We start from the raw sequence: 14,154 nt of genomic DNA, 5'->3' as shown, positions 1-14,154 counted from the left end.
AAATGCAACTCCGACAAATCCGAGATATTGTTCTTTGGTTGTCCTGCAGACCTGAGATGGAAGCAATGGTGGCCTTCGGCTATGTTTCCCCCTGCCAGCGATTCTGTTACAGCTAAGAATCTGGGCATGATGGTTGATAACACTCTTTCCTTCAAAGCCCAGGTTGCTGGCCTGACTGGGAAGTGCTTTGCCATCTTAAGGATGTTGCGTAAGTTTTTGCCATACCTATCTTTGGAGCACAAGAAGGTCACGGTGCAGGCCCTGATAGGCTCACGCCTAGACTACGCCAACATCCTTTATCTAGGTCTTCCTGAATATCTGCTGACCCGTCTGCAGATAGTTCAAAATTCAGCAGCCAGGGCAATCTTCGGTCTAACCAGAAGAGCCAGGGCCAGCAATCTCCTTGTTTCTCTGCATTGGCTGCCGATTCGTAAGCGCATCTCCTTCAAGACCTCAACTACAGCTTTTAGGGCGCTTCACAATTTCGGCGCTGGATATCTGCAGAGAAGGGTCAATTTCTATCTTCCATCTAGACCTTTGAGGTCCGCTGCCCAGGCCAATGCCATTGTGCTGACAGTGAAACGTGCTCGTTGTGGAGGTCGTTCCTTTAGTTACCTTGCACCCCGTCTCTGGAACACGTTGCCCCTGACGTTGCGAACATGCTCCAATTTGTCTGTCTTTAGAAAGGGACTTAAAACGTATCTTTTTGCCCTGTAAAGTTGTTCTGGTGAATTCTGATGCCGTTATGGCTGCTTGTTAGTTGCTGGTGTGATGATCTACAGCGCCGGGACGCTCTTCGGAGCAGCTGAGCGCTCTACAAAACAAACAGTAACATAACATAACATAACATAACATTTAACAATTTGGTTTTTTTCTCGAGTTGTTCTCCAGGCGCTCTAGGTCATCTTTTAATTCTCTAGTTTGAATGGCTAATTTATCCACTTCCATTGTAGATGAGTGGAGTACCTCCTTGATTTTAGGAATCTCAGATTCTAGGACATCTGTTCTCTGTGATACTTCTTCCAATTTATGGGCTAATACCTCACAAAATGCTTCGATCGCTGCTTGATTAGGCTCTGAGACTGTAAATCTCTTTCCTATATCTTCCTTGAGGGCCAGTAAAATGTCAACTAATGACCCGATCCCAGACCCAGACCCAGATCCGGCAGAGACTACTACTGGAGGTATTAGAGGTGTTCAAATCACCTACTCAGATGTGGAGGGGGAGGGGGAGCCCGGCTGGTCCTCTTGCACCCCCAATAGCGAAAATCCATTAGAGGTTTCAACAGAGGGAGGAATGACTAAAGGCTGCTCACCGGGCACTTCATTTGTTTCAATTTCCACTCCCAGAGTCTTACTCATTGATCTAGGTAAAACAAGAGACTGCATGCTGTATTTTGACGGGAGAGAGTTTGGTGAAGTAGCAAGCTGTAGGCTATTAGACACCGAAGAGTTACCTTTATTGAACCCCCGATTCATAGGGGTAGCCAGTACCTAACAGAACATTTTTAGGGAGGCTGTTATTTTCACTTTGAAAGAGAGGACTTTCTTCCCCCTCCTACCTCTCCCTTTTCCACTTACTACAGCGGTTGGCTCCGTAGTAGCTTCCCCCTGCCCTGATTAGCGGTAACCCTGACTTCCGCAACAGGGGGAGAGACTCGGGTCGGTACTAAGGAGCCTGAACCTAATTCAAGCCTAATAGTCCTAGCGCGCAGCGCAGGGTATATCTGCAGACCTTATGTATTGGAATGCCATTTTGATGTAACTGAACATCACTCTCCATGCAATACTGGGGTCCCACCTGCGGCGTGCCAATCCCAGCTGGGCCCCCCTGCCCACAGGAAACTCCACTGATCGCAGTCGGGATTGAAAGTAGAGTCAAAAGTTCCTCAAAGCAACAGCAATCAAGGTTCTTACCTTCATCTCGAGTGGCGAAGGTGTGCTCAAAAGGGAAAAGGATAGAACGCCCTACCTCGCTCTGGCTTCCTACCACTCTCTCCCCACTCTGGTCTCCGGTCTTCAAACGAACATAGTCGCAGGCGCTGACTCTTCCTGCATAGACCCAGACTTGCAGGCAAGGGATACCGCAGCACTTCCACTCCTGTGCCACGCCCACCGGCCGCAAGAGGGCAGGTTCCAGAGCCACCGTTATGCTCCGGGGATCAGGTACCATTCAGAGAACAAACAAACAAACAAAAAATGCCGCCGCTCTACATTCGGGACTGAAAACCGTCAACACAATCAAAGTAAGAGGAAGGTCGGGGCGTCAGGGCAGGGGCTGGAATCCATTAATAGTACTACAGAAAATCATCAGAAGGGCTTCCGGAGGGGGCCTGCGAACACACGCCCAAGGGAGCTTTGCCCGCGACCGTTAGCTTCCGGCCGCCATGTTCCACGGATGTCCCGAAAATCATGTAATTATAACATACAGACATTTTTATACAAGTTGCCTATGAACAATGACCTTTCATGATGATATATTAATATATTGCCAAAAAACAAAAAAGGAAGTGAAGAGGTATAATAAGTCATGGACTCTGCCTCCTTTACAAGTAATGAAAAAACAAGGGAAGTCCACGCTCAATTCCAAAGAACTGTGCTACCCTTACAAACAGTAACTAAACCCAAGAGAACCATTCAGTTTCTAACATGAGAGAAACGATAAATGACACACGGGGATCTGAAGCAACCAAGTAGGTGTTCCCGAGGGTCTGAACCAGAGATACAAACTCACTGCCGACCCCATTGCTGGATACTCATGAGGTCCACCTTGTCAACCACAAGAGTAGATCTTTGGAGGACACTAACCCTCCACCTATAAATGCACCTTAGTGAGTGCAGCACATAACAGGTCATCCCTACGCTGGATGTTGACCACTCACTAAACGCACTTAGGTTCTGACGAAAGTCAGATTAATATCAAGGCCTGGCTGAAACATGTCGACTGCAATGGATGTGAGAGACCATCAATAACTCCAGACACATCCGCCTTGTTTTTTACTACTGCCAAAGGCCCATTCATTAAATAACCCCAGTGGGTAAAGGGACCTGAGGTCAGTTTTTAAACCACACTCCTACACAATCACAGCACTCTCTCCTCTCACAAAAACCCGCTCCGCTGTAAACAGGCATTGTAGCACACCCGGGGCATGCTCTGTGCCACCGGGTGAGGCTCGATGATGAAGCATGACACCGAATAGGTTGGTGGGTGAGGGCCTTCAAAAGATAACGTTTTTTCTTTCCCAGACAAACCACACAATTCCTAAACATTAGCTAGTTCTTCTTGATCTCATATATATTACAAGGGAAGGGAGCCAGCCCCTCGTTCCTCCCTCTCCTATTGATACTCAACACACTAGATAACAGGGTTCAACATCCTAGGTCCTAAAGAGAAGCTTAGGGGTAGGCTTCGAAAAATGTAGACCTGTGAGGAAACTGCCCATTAAAACACTTTTTCCTCCTTTCCCCCACTTTTAATAATACCAGCTACAGAGAGTATTAAAGTTTAGTTTTCCACCCAGTAAGGTATTTTTCAACTCACTTATCTTCTGACACTTCCACTCTCACATGAAACACATTATTTCACTTCACTTGAAAGTGCTCCCACGTATCCGTAAGTTGTAGTACGCCCATCCTGCAGCAGGGCGGGAAGAAACTGATGATGAAGCATGTCACCAAGGGACTTTTTGGTGGCTGAGGGTTATTTTAGAACACATATCGTTTCTCCCATGCTAGAAACCAGAATTGTTCTCTTGGGTTTAGTCACTGTAAGGATAGCACAGTTCTTTGGAATTGAGAGCGGACTCCTTTTGTTCAATATATGAATATAACCTTACTTCCATCCGATGTAAACTATGCTTAAATGTTAGCCTTTCTGTTAGCACTGTAGATGTGAACATTAGAATGATATACTTTCTCAATTGTGCATAACCTCTTTCACAGCAAATATTTTTAAGTTACTATGTTGTGCGGCTGTGGTCAAGGCCATTAAAGGACATCTTGTTTTGATAGCCTTCATATTGTCTTGTTGCTCATTATAAGAACTTGCTACTAAAAAACCGTTTAAATCCTATATACAATGCTTCGTGGTCACACTGCAATACTGCATGTCAGAGAAGGTTGTTTCATTCCACTCTAGACAAGGCGGGCATTAAATGTATTGTTCCCATTTTTGGTCGTAGTATAATGTTCCTGACTGCACCCCTTGGACCAACAGGGGCAACTGGGAAAAACCCATCGACCCCTCAATTTCCCTCTTTCCATGAGGTACAATGTCATAAAAATCATATAGGCCTGCGTCTCAGCCCAGGCAGTAACTGGTCTTTAATGATGTAGCAAAATTGAAAGCTTTTGAATATTTCCTTATAGCATTTCTAAAACTGAGCGAGTGACACTTTACCCTCTAAGAAACAACACTGAAGTAGTCATTAAACCAGCTGATAAAGGTGGACTACGGAAACACCCTCTACGCCGGAACCACAGCCAAGCTACAGACAAGACTCCAACGCATCCAGAATGCCTCGGCCCGACTCATCCTGGACATCCCCCGACGCAGCCACATCTCCGGCCACCTGAGGGACCTGCACTGGCTCCCCATCAACAAGAGGATCACGTTCAGGCTCCTCACCCACGCACACAAGTCTCTCCACGACCTGGGCCCCAAGTACCTCAACGACCGCCTGACCTTCTACACGCCCACCCGCCAACTACTGTCTAGTAGCCTCGCCCTCGCCACCGTACCACGCATTCGAAGAGCCACCGCCGGAGGCAGATCCTTCTCCTACCTGGCGGCCAAGACATGGAACTCCCTCCCCATCCACCTTCGGCTGACCCAGGACCACCTCGCCTTCAGGAGACAACTCAAGACCTGGCTGTTCGAGCAGTAGCGGACCCCTTCCCCCAAGCACCTTGAGACCCTTCCGGGTGAGTAGTGCGCTATACAAGTGTTATGATTGATTGATTGATTGATTGATCGGATTGTTACTGTAGATCTAGCTGACTACAGAACGGAAGTTCTGCACAAATTGGGTAACACTGAGCATTACTTGCAGAGAACAGAGTGGCTTCCTTAGTCATAATGAGTTTCTCTTTTTAAATAACTAGACACCAAGAACTCCTGTTATTTAATGTAATGAAAAATCCACAAAAGTTTGAAGAATCCACTTGGGAGACCGATTGTTTCTGGGTGCAGCTCTGATTTGGAACCAATTGGCAAATGCCTAGATCTCTTTATTAAAGAATGTACCCCATCTACAAGGACATGTATAAGGAACAGAATGGACCCGATTAACCAAATTGAAGAAATTAAATTTGACCCTTTCTTTGATCTCCTGGTAGGGTTAGACATTGAGTGCCTTTACACAAATACCCACAGAGAGAAGGACTTAATGTAATGACCTACTGGTGAGATAAGAGACCCAGAACCCATTGGGTTCCTACTTCCTTCCTAAAGTCACTCCTGGAATTTGCTCTTACTAAAAATGTCTTTTTAAGTAAAAAAAAAAAAACGAACCATTGTATCCACAATGCAAAGGTGTCTCCTTAGGGCCCTGTGCAGAGCCCGGTGCAGAGAGTACGGCCCGGGCGCAGATGTAAAGATACAACTTGTAAATTACCTCTGTGAATACTGAAAGTCATAAATGACATCTGTGCATACCAAAAGTCATAAAGTTAAACTCTTGTCTCAGAATATCTTTGTGAATCGGCCCCATTGCTTATTAGTTACAGTGGTCTAGAAGGAGCACTAAAAAGCTGATGGAATCTTCTCTAAATAACTTCATTGTATTAGCCCTTCAAACAGACCATGATATTGTCTATTGCTTTTTATGATCACCCTTTTATGTCTTGTTTCACCACTGCACCCACTTGCACTATGTGATCACTTTACAGAGCACATTTAATACATTTTGTAGATCCTTCTTTACAGTGTCCTAATTGTGAAAATTATTTCTTTTGAAGCTTTCTGTACCTAAAGGAATGTAGCACATTACCTTGGTCCACGTTTATCATTGCCAGAATTCTGCATTGCTGATCAAATTAATCAAATATTAATGGGTTGTTATTGCTCATTATTGAATGACACCCACAGGGATATTAGTTGCTTTTTGATCAATGGAAGTGAGGTGGCATTCGTTTTGTGTACCCCCTCTTCACCCATCATATTGCATAAGCATTTGGGTTGGGTGTTTCCCGGTAGTCACACACTTTGCAGAGGAGGAAATGTCCAATTTACATTGTACAGGTATGAATAGTATGACCGGACATATTAACAATATTGACATATAACTACAACTCACCCATGCTGTTAAAGGCTGGTTACAACCAATTAAGGTGAACTGGGAGAGTAGGGATGTATGATGACAAATGAATGCTTCATACTGCCAGATATGCATAAATATTGGTGAGAGCGTTTTACAATATTTACAACCAATCTAATGCACTTGATTTGTTGATAAATAGTGTACAATAAATGTTCATATAGTAAAATACCATTCTTTGTGTGTGCATACTGATTTGAGAGGTAATGGGCAGGACTCTCTAAATACCACTTGTGAGTGAGAGCTTTAATGACACATTTGTTGGACTCCTTTCCACTCGAGCTTAAATCAGTAAAGGAGGAATGAAAGCAGCCTGGAATTTCTAATTTTCTCTGAAAAAGCTATAATTAACTTTGGGGCTTCAAGAATCTACTTGGTGTAACCCCAACTAATTGGAGGGTAACATGACAATATAGTGCTTTAGAATATGATTAGCCTGCTTTTGAACTCTCGAGATTTTGGCATGTAGCAGAACTTTGGCACATGGATAAAGTGTATATGCGCAAGGTTACACATTAGGTCAAGTGGTGAAGTAAAGTTTGGAATTTCTGACTCCACAGATGACATCATAGCTGTTAAATTGCATCTCCTTCATTCTATATTTCCTTCAAAATTCAAGTAATAGATGCAAGAAGAGTGAAACATCGAGTTTGTAGATTTCTTCAGTACTTCACAGCTTTCTGTAGCAGGAACAACCTCCAGGGGCCCAGAACTGAAATAGGAACCCTCAGTAAAGTCGGAACTGGAGTTCAAGAAGGCTATAGGTGAAGTATTTGTGTCCCTTAAACTTCAGAACAGGAAGCAAGCACACAAGTCCTTGGATATTCTTCTCAAGCGGATTTCACAGCAAAGTCTAGTCTTTGTCTTCTCCGTTGTCCATTCTCCATTGTCCAAACAATTCAAAAACCACCTTTACTAAAAGTTGTGTTATTGAATTCTGAGTTCAGAGAGCCCAAACTCAAAATCTCTAGCTGTTCCCAATTGAAAGCTACACTTGTAAAATATTTCAAGGCAGCTCCAATGATAGCCTATAGGAGAGCTAATCCTTTCAATAGTGAAAAACGAAATACGCACTTTTTCACTACAAGGGCATGTAAAACACACAGTACATGTGGGTACCTTGGTCCTAACTAAGGGTGACCTACATGTAAGAAAAGAGATGGTTGGGGCCTGTCAAGTGGGCGCGCTTTCCAGGTCGACATGGCAGTAAAAAATTGTGCATGCAGACAATGCAGGGGCAGGTCCGAGACACATTTGAAAGGATACTTGTGAGGGTGGCACAATCAATGCTGCACTCCCACTAGTTGCATTTGATTTACAAGCCCTGGGCACACACAGTGCACTTTACTATGGAATTACCAATACATCAAATATGCCAATCATGGATAACCAATCAAAATCATAATTTACACATGGAGCACTTGCACTTTGGCACTGATCACCAGTGGCAAAGCGCACAGAGCACAAAAACCAGCAAAAACAATATCCAGCAGACAGCAAGAAATATAGGAGGTAGAGGAAAAAAGACAGGGGAAACCATGCCAAGGATGCCCGGTCTAAAACTAAATATTTTATTTGGGTAACATTTTTTAAAGTTACTTACCCTAAGAAGGAAGTTTAGTCTCGCCAAAGACTCTAGAAAAATGTCAGCCCCTTTGTTGGTGTATTCATATCTTCCAGCAATGAAGAAAAACAAGGTCTTTTCAAGATTAAAGTCAAGATGGCTAAAAACAAAATGTTATTGTTATTAGCATTACAAAAGGCACATTGGTTATTTAAATATTAAGATATTCACTCAATACACAAAACAGAGCTGGACTAGAACATTTTCTTAGTTCTTTTCCGACGGCAAGGTGCCAATTAGTATTTGTTCATATATTAGGACTGGCGATCCAAAATCTAGAAATATGCATTGTAAAGCTCTAACCAACAAACACTTGTCTTTTTACTATTAGTATGAGCCACAGTTTGGATCTCCCAGATATTAAGAACAGTAAAATTTCTGAGTCTTATTTTGAAGATAGTTGGGGCCTTCTATAATACTCTGAGAATCATGAAACGGGCACATTCTTGCTGTGAAACATATTAGGGTTTCTGAGGGCTCATTGAATTGGCCACTGTATTTGAGCTTGCAGTAGATTCTTAAGAGATCTGGCAGGTAGGCCAGCAAAGAGGGAACTTTTGTAGTTATACTAGAAGGGCTCTAATGAGGAAGGTCTCGAAGCTTGAGATAAAAGAATGGTTACTGCATATGACGTGCCAAGCATTTTAATTACAAATCTTTACAGTTTGGACAACCTAAAGAAGATATTACAATGCAAAACTGCAAAAATGCTACCTCGCACTGACACTGAAGTGTGAGGTTTTTATGTCACAAGAAATCCAATTCTATTTTTTGAGAGGCATGTATAGGCACAATGCTGCATTCTATATAGTCAGCAGATAGATATTTAGGCAGATGTTGAGGGCTAGATATAAAATAGGACAGTAATGTGCACATACCAAGATGCATCTCTGAAATGTTGGATGAAGAACAATCTTTAACAGACAACATCTAAACCTCAGTACATAACTTGCAATGAGGTGGCCTGCTGAGATCCCAGATAGGAATTGAGATTGAATGGAAATTTCCCATAATGATTTCAGGCTTTTTTTTATTGTTATTGCGTTCCAGCTGGAGGTAGTAATGAATTGTGTGACTTTGAAAGCCACTCATGAAACCCTTCTCAGCCTGTTCATGAATTCTGTTTTCAGAATGTACTGGCAAACTTTACACTAATGAGCAAGTCTTGCCAGGTGGCCCACTTTCTTGTCAATTGAGAGCTCTACAGAAAAACCAGTATTATTTGCCCATATACCAAAACAAGGCTTGATGGTTCTTGACAGATCATGCAGTAGGGACATAGGATGTGAAACAGAACACCAAAAATGATGCCTCAGTGGCATGAAACAATTTTGTACTTTTATTTGAGATGACAGAATAATGATTTATCAAACGTCACTTCCCATGTTCTAAACACTGTAGGGAGCTTAGCAGTAGATTTGTCCCTGCATCAATGCACCCTACAAATGTCACTCACTGAAGAATCCATGCTGAATATCTTAAAATGCTACAGAATAATCCAAAAGAACAAGGACATCACATTGTTCCTTATAAAGGTTAAGCAAGATATTACTTGTCACTGTAACTAGTGATGTCTACATCTTGCAAATGAGAGAGAAACCTGGCAAGAAGGTGTCTAAACTTTCCATAATCCCAATTACTTCCATAAAAGTCTAAAGCTGAAAAAAAGTAAGTCATGTCAGCAGTAAATAGGAAATGGCTTTATAAAATGAAAGTGGTTATTGGGAGAGGGTGAAATGTAGTTTCATCATTAGGAGTTGCTACGGAATTTCTAAGAATAGTAGTGATTTCTCAGTTCCGCACATGTATTAACAAGCGCAGAAACATTTGATGTAATTAGCATGCCAAACCTATTCAGGAAATGTGTAGGACAATACAACTTTAGTGAAATAATACGTTTTATATACTTTTATTATTATTATTATTTATTACATTTATATGGCGCACAGCTACCCAGAGGTTTCCCGGCGCCTACGGATGCACAAGACAAGAGATAAGAGTCAGAAGCTATTAAGAAAGGCTCTACTGATTAAAGACGCAAGTTTTCAAATCTTTGCAAAATTTTAGGTAGTGCTTTTCAAGGCGTAGATGCATTGGAAGAAAGTTCCAAAGGGAAGGAGCCAAATAGGCAAATGAACGTCCACCCATTCAGGCTTGTTTGACCCTGGGCACCCTGGAATTTTAATTGATTAGAGGATAGTAGTAGGCGTGATGGACAATAGCGGTGCACCAAAGCACTTAGATAGTGGGGAGCTGAGCCCATGTTTATTCTGAGCATATAGCAGAGGGCTTGAATTTGTCGCGATTGTCAATTCTCAGCCAATGTAGTTTGCGAAGTGAGACTTAGGTTGAGGGCATTCTGGGTAGTTGGCAGAGCAATCTTGCCGCAGACTTTTGGACTACCTGTAGCTTACGGAGGACTTCCTTGCTAGTACCCAGATAAAGCACGTTACTGTAATCTAATCTGGACACTACTAAGGCCTGGATGACAGTTTTTTTGCTTAGAGGGCGGAACATTCCAGAGAATTTTTCTAAGCCACTTGAGAATAGTAAAACAAGTGGAGGCGACTTTAGTTACTAGCTGCTTCATGGACAATTGGTCATCAATAATAACGCCAAGGTTGCGGGCCGATTGAGATGGGGAGGGGAAGATCGCCCATTTGCGACAACCAATGTTGGGGGCCCCTAGAGATTTTTTAATACAGAAGATGAGGAGTTCAGTTTTTCCACTGTTAAGTTTTAGTTTATTTGCGTGCATCCAGGCAGCTATCTTTTTTAGTCCCGGCTGGAGCGAGGGTGTCTTCAAAGTCTCCTTGGAGGAAAGCGAGAAGATGAGCTGCGTGTCATCCGCGTAGGAGTATATTGTTAATATTGTTAAACCTGCTTGCTCTGCTATTGTAGCTAGAGGGCTGACATAGATGTTGAAAAGCAATGGACTAAGTATGGAGCCCTGAGGGACTTGGAATGAGCAATTGAGGAGAAGACCTGAAAGGTCCTTTTAGATAAAAAGCTGGACAGCCACTTGAGTGCCGTACCTCCAATGCCCTTTGATTGAAGGATTTTTAGAAGAGCAGTGTGAGAAACAGTGTCGAACGCGGCACTTAAATCCAATAAAATGCGTGCCACAGAATCTCCTTTGTCGAACTGTTGACAAATATTCTCAGTAACTCCCAGAAGTGTTGATTTTGTGGAGAAACCTGCTCTAGAGCCTGAGGCTGTTTTAATCAAGGGGAGGACCATCGCATGTTTCCAGGCCGCAGGACCCTAGCTTCGTATAATGATGCGTGGAGGAGCTCCATGATGATAGTAAGTATAGGGAGGTCTAGTTTTTGAAGCACAGAAGAGGGAACCGGATCCTTGGGGGAGCCAGATTTTATGCTCGTAAGAATACTACAAAAGGAAGAGATGTCAAGGGGAGTCCATTTGTCTAGCAGGATGTTGCTGCTGACTTGAATGACTTCCTGTGAGTGGCATTGTGTTGTAGTGTTAATAGGTTGCAAATGTATTATTGTAGTCGAGTGTTTATTAAAATCAGAGTAAATCTTATCAATTTTATCCACCAAAAATTCAGCCAGATCATCACACTGTTTAGAGTCAAGACCCGGAGGCGCGGGTTGACAAGTGGCACCAGATAGTTCCTTCACTACTTTGAAGAAGACTTTGGGGTAGTTTTGTGAAAGTAAAATAGTGTGATTGTCGTGCTCAGCCCAAGCAGTGTTGCACATAGAGTGATAGTTGTTTAAAGCTAATTTATACATGGATTTTTTTGCCGGCTTGTAGTTTTTTTGCCAGCGTCTTTCTAGATTTTTACATTTCGTTTTTTCCATTTTAAGTTTTTCTGACAATCAAGGAGCTGGAAGGCGGTGATGAACCAATTTTTTGTTCGACAATGGGAGACATGCGTCAATAGAAGAGGATAGCCATTTGTTGATGACCTCATCGTCATCCAAGTTAGCTATTGAGGTAACTGGCATAGTGTTATTCAGAGGAAGGTTCAGACTGTTAACATCTAGATTTTTCGAATTTCTACAGTTTCTTGACCCAGAAAGAAGAGATGAGTTCTTAAGGCACAGTTCATGTTTAACCTTATATTCCACCAGAAAATGGTCAGACCAAGGAATGGGAATAGCATGCTTGCAAGAGACAGTGGTAAGGTTGGAGAAAATGAGATCCAATAGGTGTCCAGCCTTATGAGTGGGGCCTGAGTTGCACAGAGAGATATTCATAGCGGCCAAGTCGGCATTGAGAGTGGAACTTGTAGTGCAAGAGGTTTCACTAAAATGTAAATTCAGGTCACCTAGAGTCAAAATATTAGTGGCTTCTAGTAGCAAGGGGGCAATAAGATCTGGGAATGCAGCTGGCCAAGGTCCAGACGGTCCCGGGGGGCGTAGAATGAGGTCCCCGAAAGGGTGAAATTAGGGAAGAGCAAGAGTTTAAAGAGACCGGCTTCGCAGTCCTTGAAGCCCAAGTCATCGCATTTACACGTGTAGGATGTTTTAAAAATTATTGCTATGCCTCCTCCACTCCTAACTGCACGATTCTTACCAAGATACGTGTAGTTTGGGGGAAGTGTATGCGCAATATCAGGACCGGAGCGCTAATTTAGCCAAGTCTCTGTTAGGAAGAAGGCATCAGGTTGAGAGTCGGTGAGGAGGTCAAGAATATCTCCCTTATGTTTTGGGAGTGACTGACACTTGAGACTAAAAAAAGTGAATTCAGTTTGGGTATCCTTATTCTTCTTGGTTGAGATAGAAGTTAAATTATGTTTACGAAAATTAGATTTAGAGTGGGATTGTGGTGTAAAGGTGTTTCCACAGCAGGGACAGTTAGAAGGGTCTGTGTCGAGAATGAGAGGCGGACAGTGCGGGTCAGGCTTGGGCCGAAGGGCCTGGAGTGTTTTGCAGGAATAAGTATTATGGCCATTATGGATTCGGGCAGGGGTTCTGCTGCGTGAAGTGAGAGGCCTCTGTTTTTGAGGAGGGTGAGCGATCAGCTGGAGAACAGCTGATTGATGGCCAGGACAGGAAGTAGCAATCACTTCCTGTGGCACGTTGCGGTCCCTCCACACAAACCGAAAAATCGGCGGTGGACCGGGGACACTATGTGAGAAGAGGCAGTGAGTTAAATTTAAAAGCAAGTGAGAGTGTTGTATTTAATAACAAGTGCAAAGTACTAGGTGATATTTAAAAAAGCAGTGCTTTAGATAGAGAGATAGCGAGATAGCAAGAATGGGAGCACTTTACCAGGCGCTCCTCTTTCAACAGTGTCAGCGTCTGTCTCTCGTCAAGCGCGTCCCCTGGGCGAAGCATGCATATATAGTGTTTCATATATAATGAAACACTATATACTAGAGGCAGAGTAAAAGGCTCTGGTATGACCACCAGCATGCAAATAGTCCGTTACCTCGCAAAAATATAATTACAAATCTAAAAATCTTACCCAAACAAATTTCTGCATGTATCAGGTTCAGGAATTGAGGCTGACATGCAGAAAATATTGTATAATTCGACAAAGAGAACAGAAAATTCCCTGGTTTGTATGATATTCCATTAAGTTAGAATTTAAAATGTCTTCACTTAGATTAAGGGTATGTTGCATAATATATTTTTTAACATCTTTGGAGATCCTACATGAACTTCTTTCTTTTCAGAGGGACTTGGAATTAGCACAATGTGCATTTACATTAATGAGAGGTCTCCTGTTTGGAAATCACTTCTGAGTTACCAATCACTGGCAATTGGATAGCTGGGTCAAGATAAATAAACTCTATACGAAAAAACAAGTAGTTCAAAGAGGGACCGTGGAGCAATGCCTGACATTAATGGAATTATTTGTTGCGAATGTGACACATAAGGTTGTTTTGAGACTCTGGTTAAAATATCAAACTCACTACAATTTTTCTTAATATTGAGATAAAAAAATCTATACATTTTATAGCTATTTAATTTACATGTGTCTTATGTTTAGTAGTCATTATAAAATTCAGTTAAACTATTCTTGCTGTTTCCTTCTTTTTAAAGTGGTTGCAAAAAGATTTCAAAGGGAGGAGTATAAATAGTCTTTCTGTATTTTTTGTTCTTTCATGATCTAAGGGGCCTTGATTTAAGGGACTCATTTATTCTCTTCACTTACATTCCCTATTGCTTCAGTTCAAATCTCTAACCTTTTCTTACAATGAATGGAAAAAAGTTTGAATCCTTTCTTGAAATGCAT

General features: G+C 42.4%; 1 protein-coding gene across 3 annotated transcripts in view; it reads right to left on the bottom strand.

The window, feature by feature from the left end:
- The window catches only part of GYS2 (glycogen synthase 2), a 610,704-nt gene that overhangs the window by 253,280 nt on the left and 343,270 nt on the right, over positions 1-14,154 (bottom strand). For all 3 annotated transcript variants that reach the window (XM_086920470.1, XM_086920476.1, XM_086920482.1), the window contains one exon: positions 7,921-8,041. In XM_086920470.1, the coding sequence (XP_086776596.1) occupies positions 7,921-8,041 (121 nt within the window). The remainder of the gene's footprint in view (positions 1-7,920; positions 8,042-14,154) is intronic.

This window comes from Lissotriton vulgaris, chromosome 1_1 (genome assembly GCF_964263255.1).
Source record: "Lissotriton vulgaris chromosome 1_1, aLisVul1.2, whole genome shotgun sequence".
In the NCBI taxonomy this organism is placed as follows: Eukaryota; Metazoa; Chordata; class Amphibia; order Caudata; family Salamandridae; genus Lissotriton; species Lissotriton vulgaris.
The sequence above is the reverse complement of the archived record's forward strand: the minus strand, read 5'-3'. Positions and strand labels throughout refer to the sequence as shown.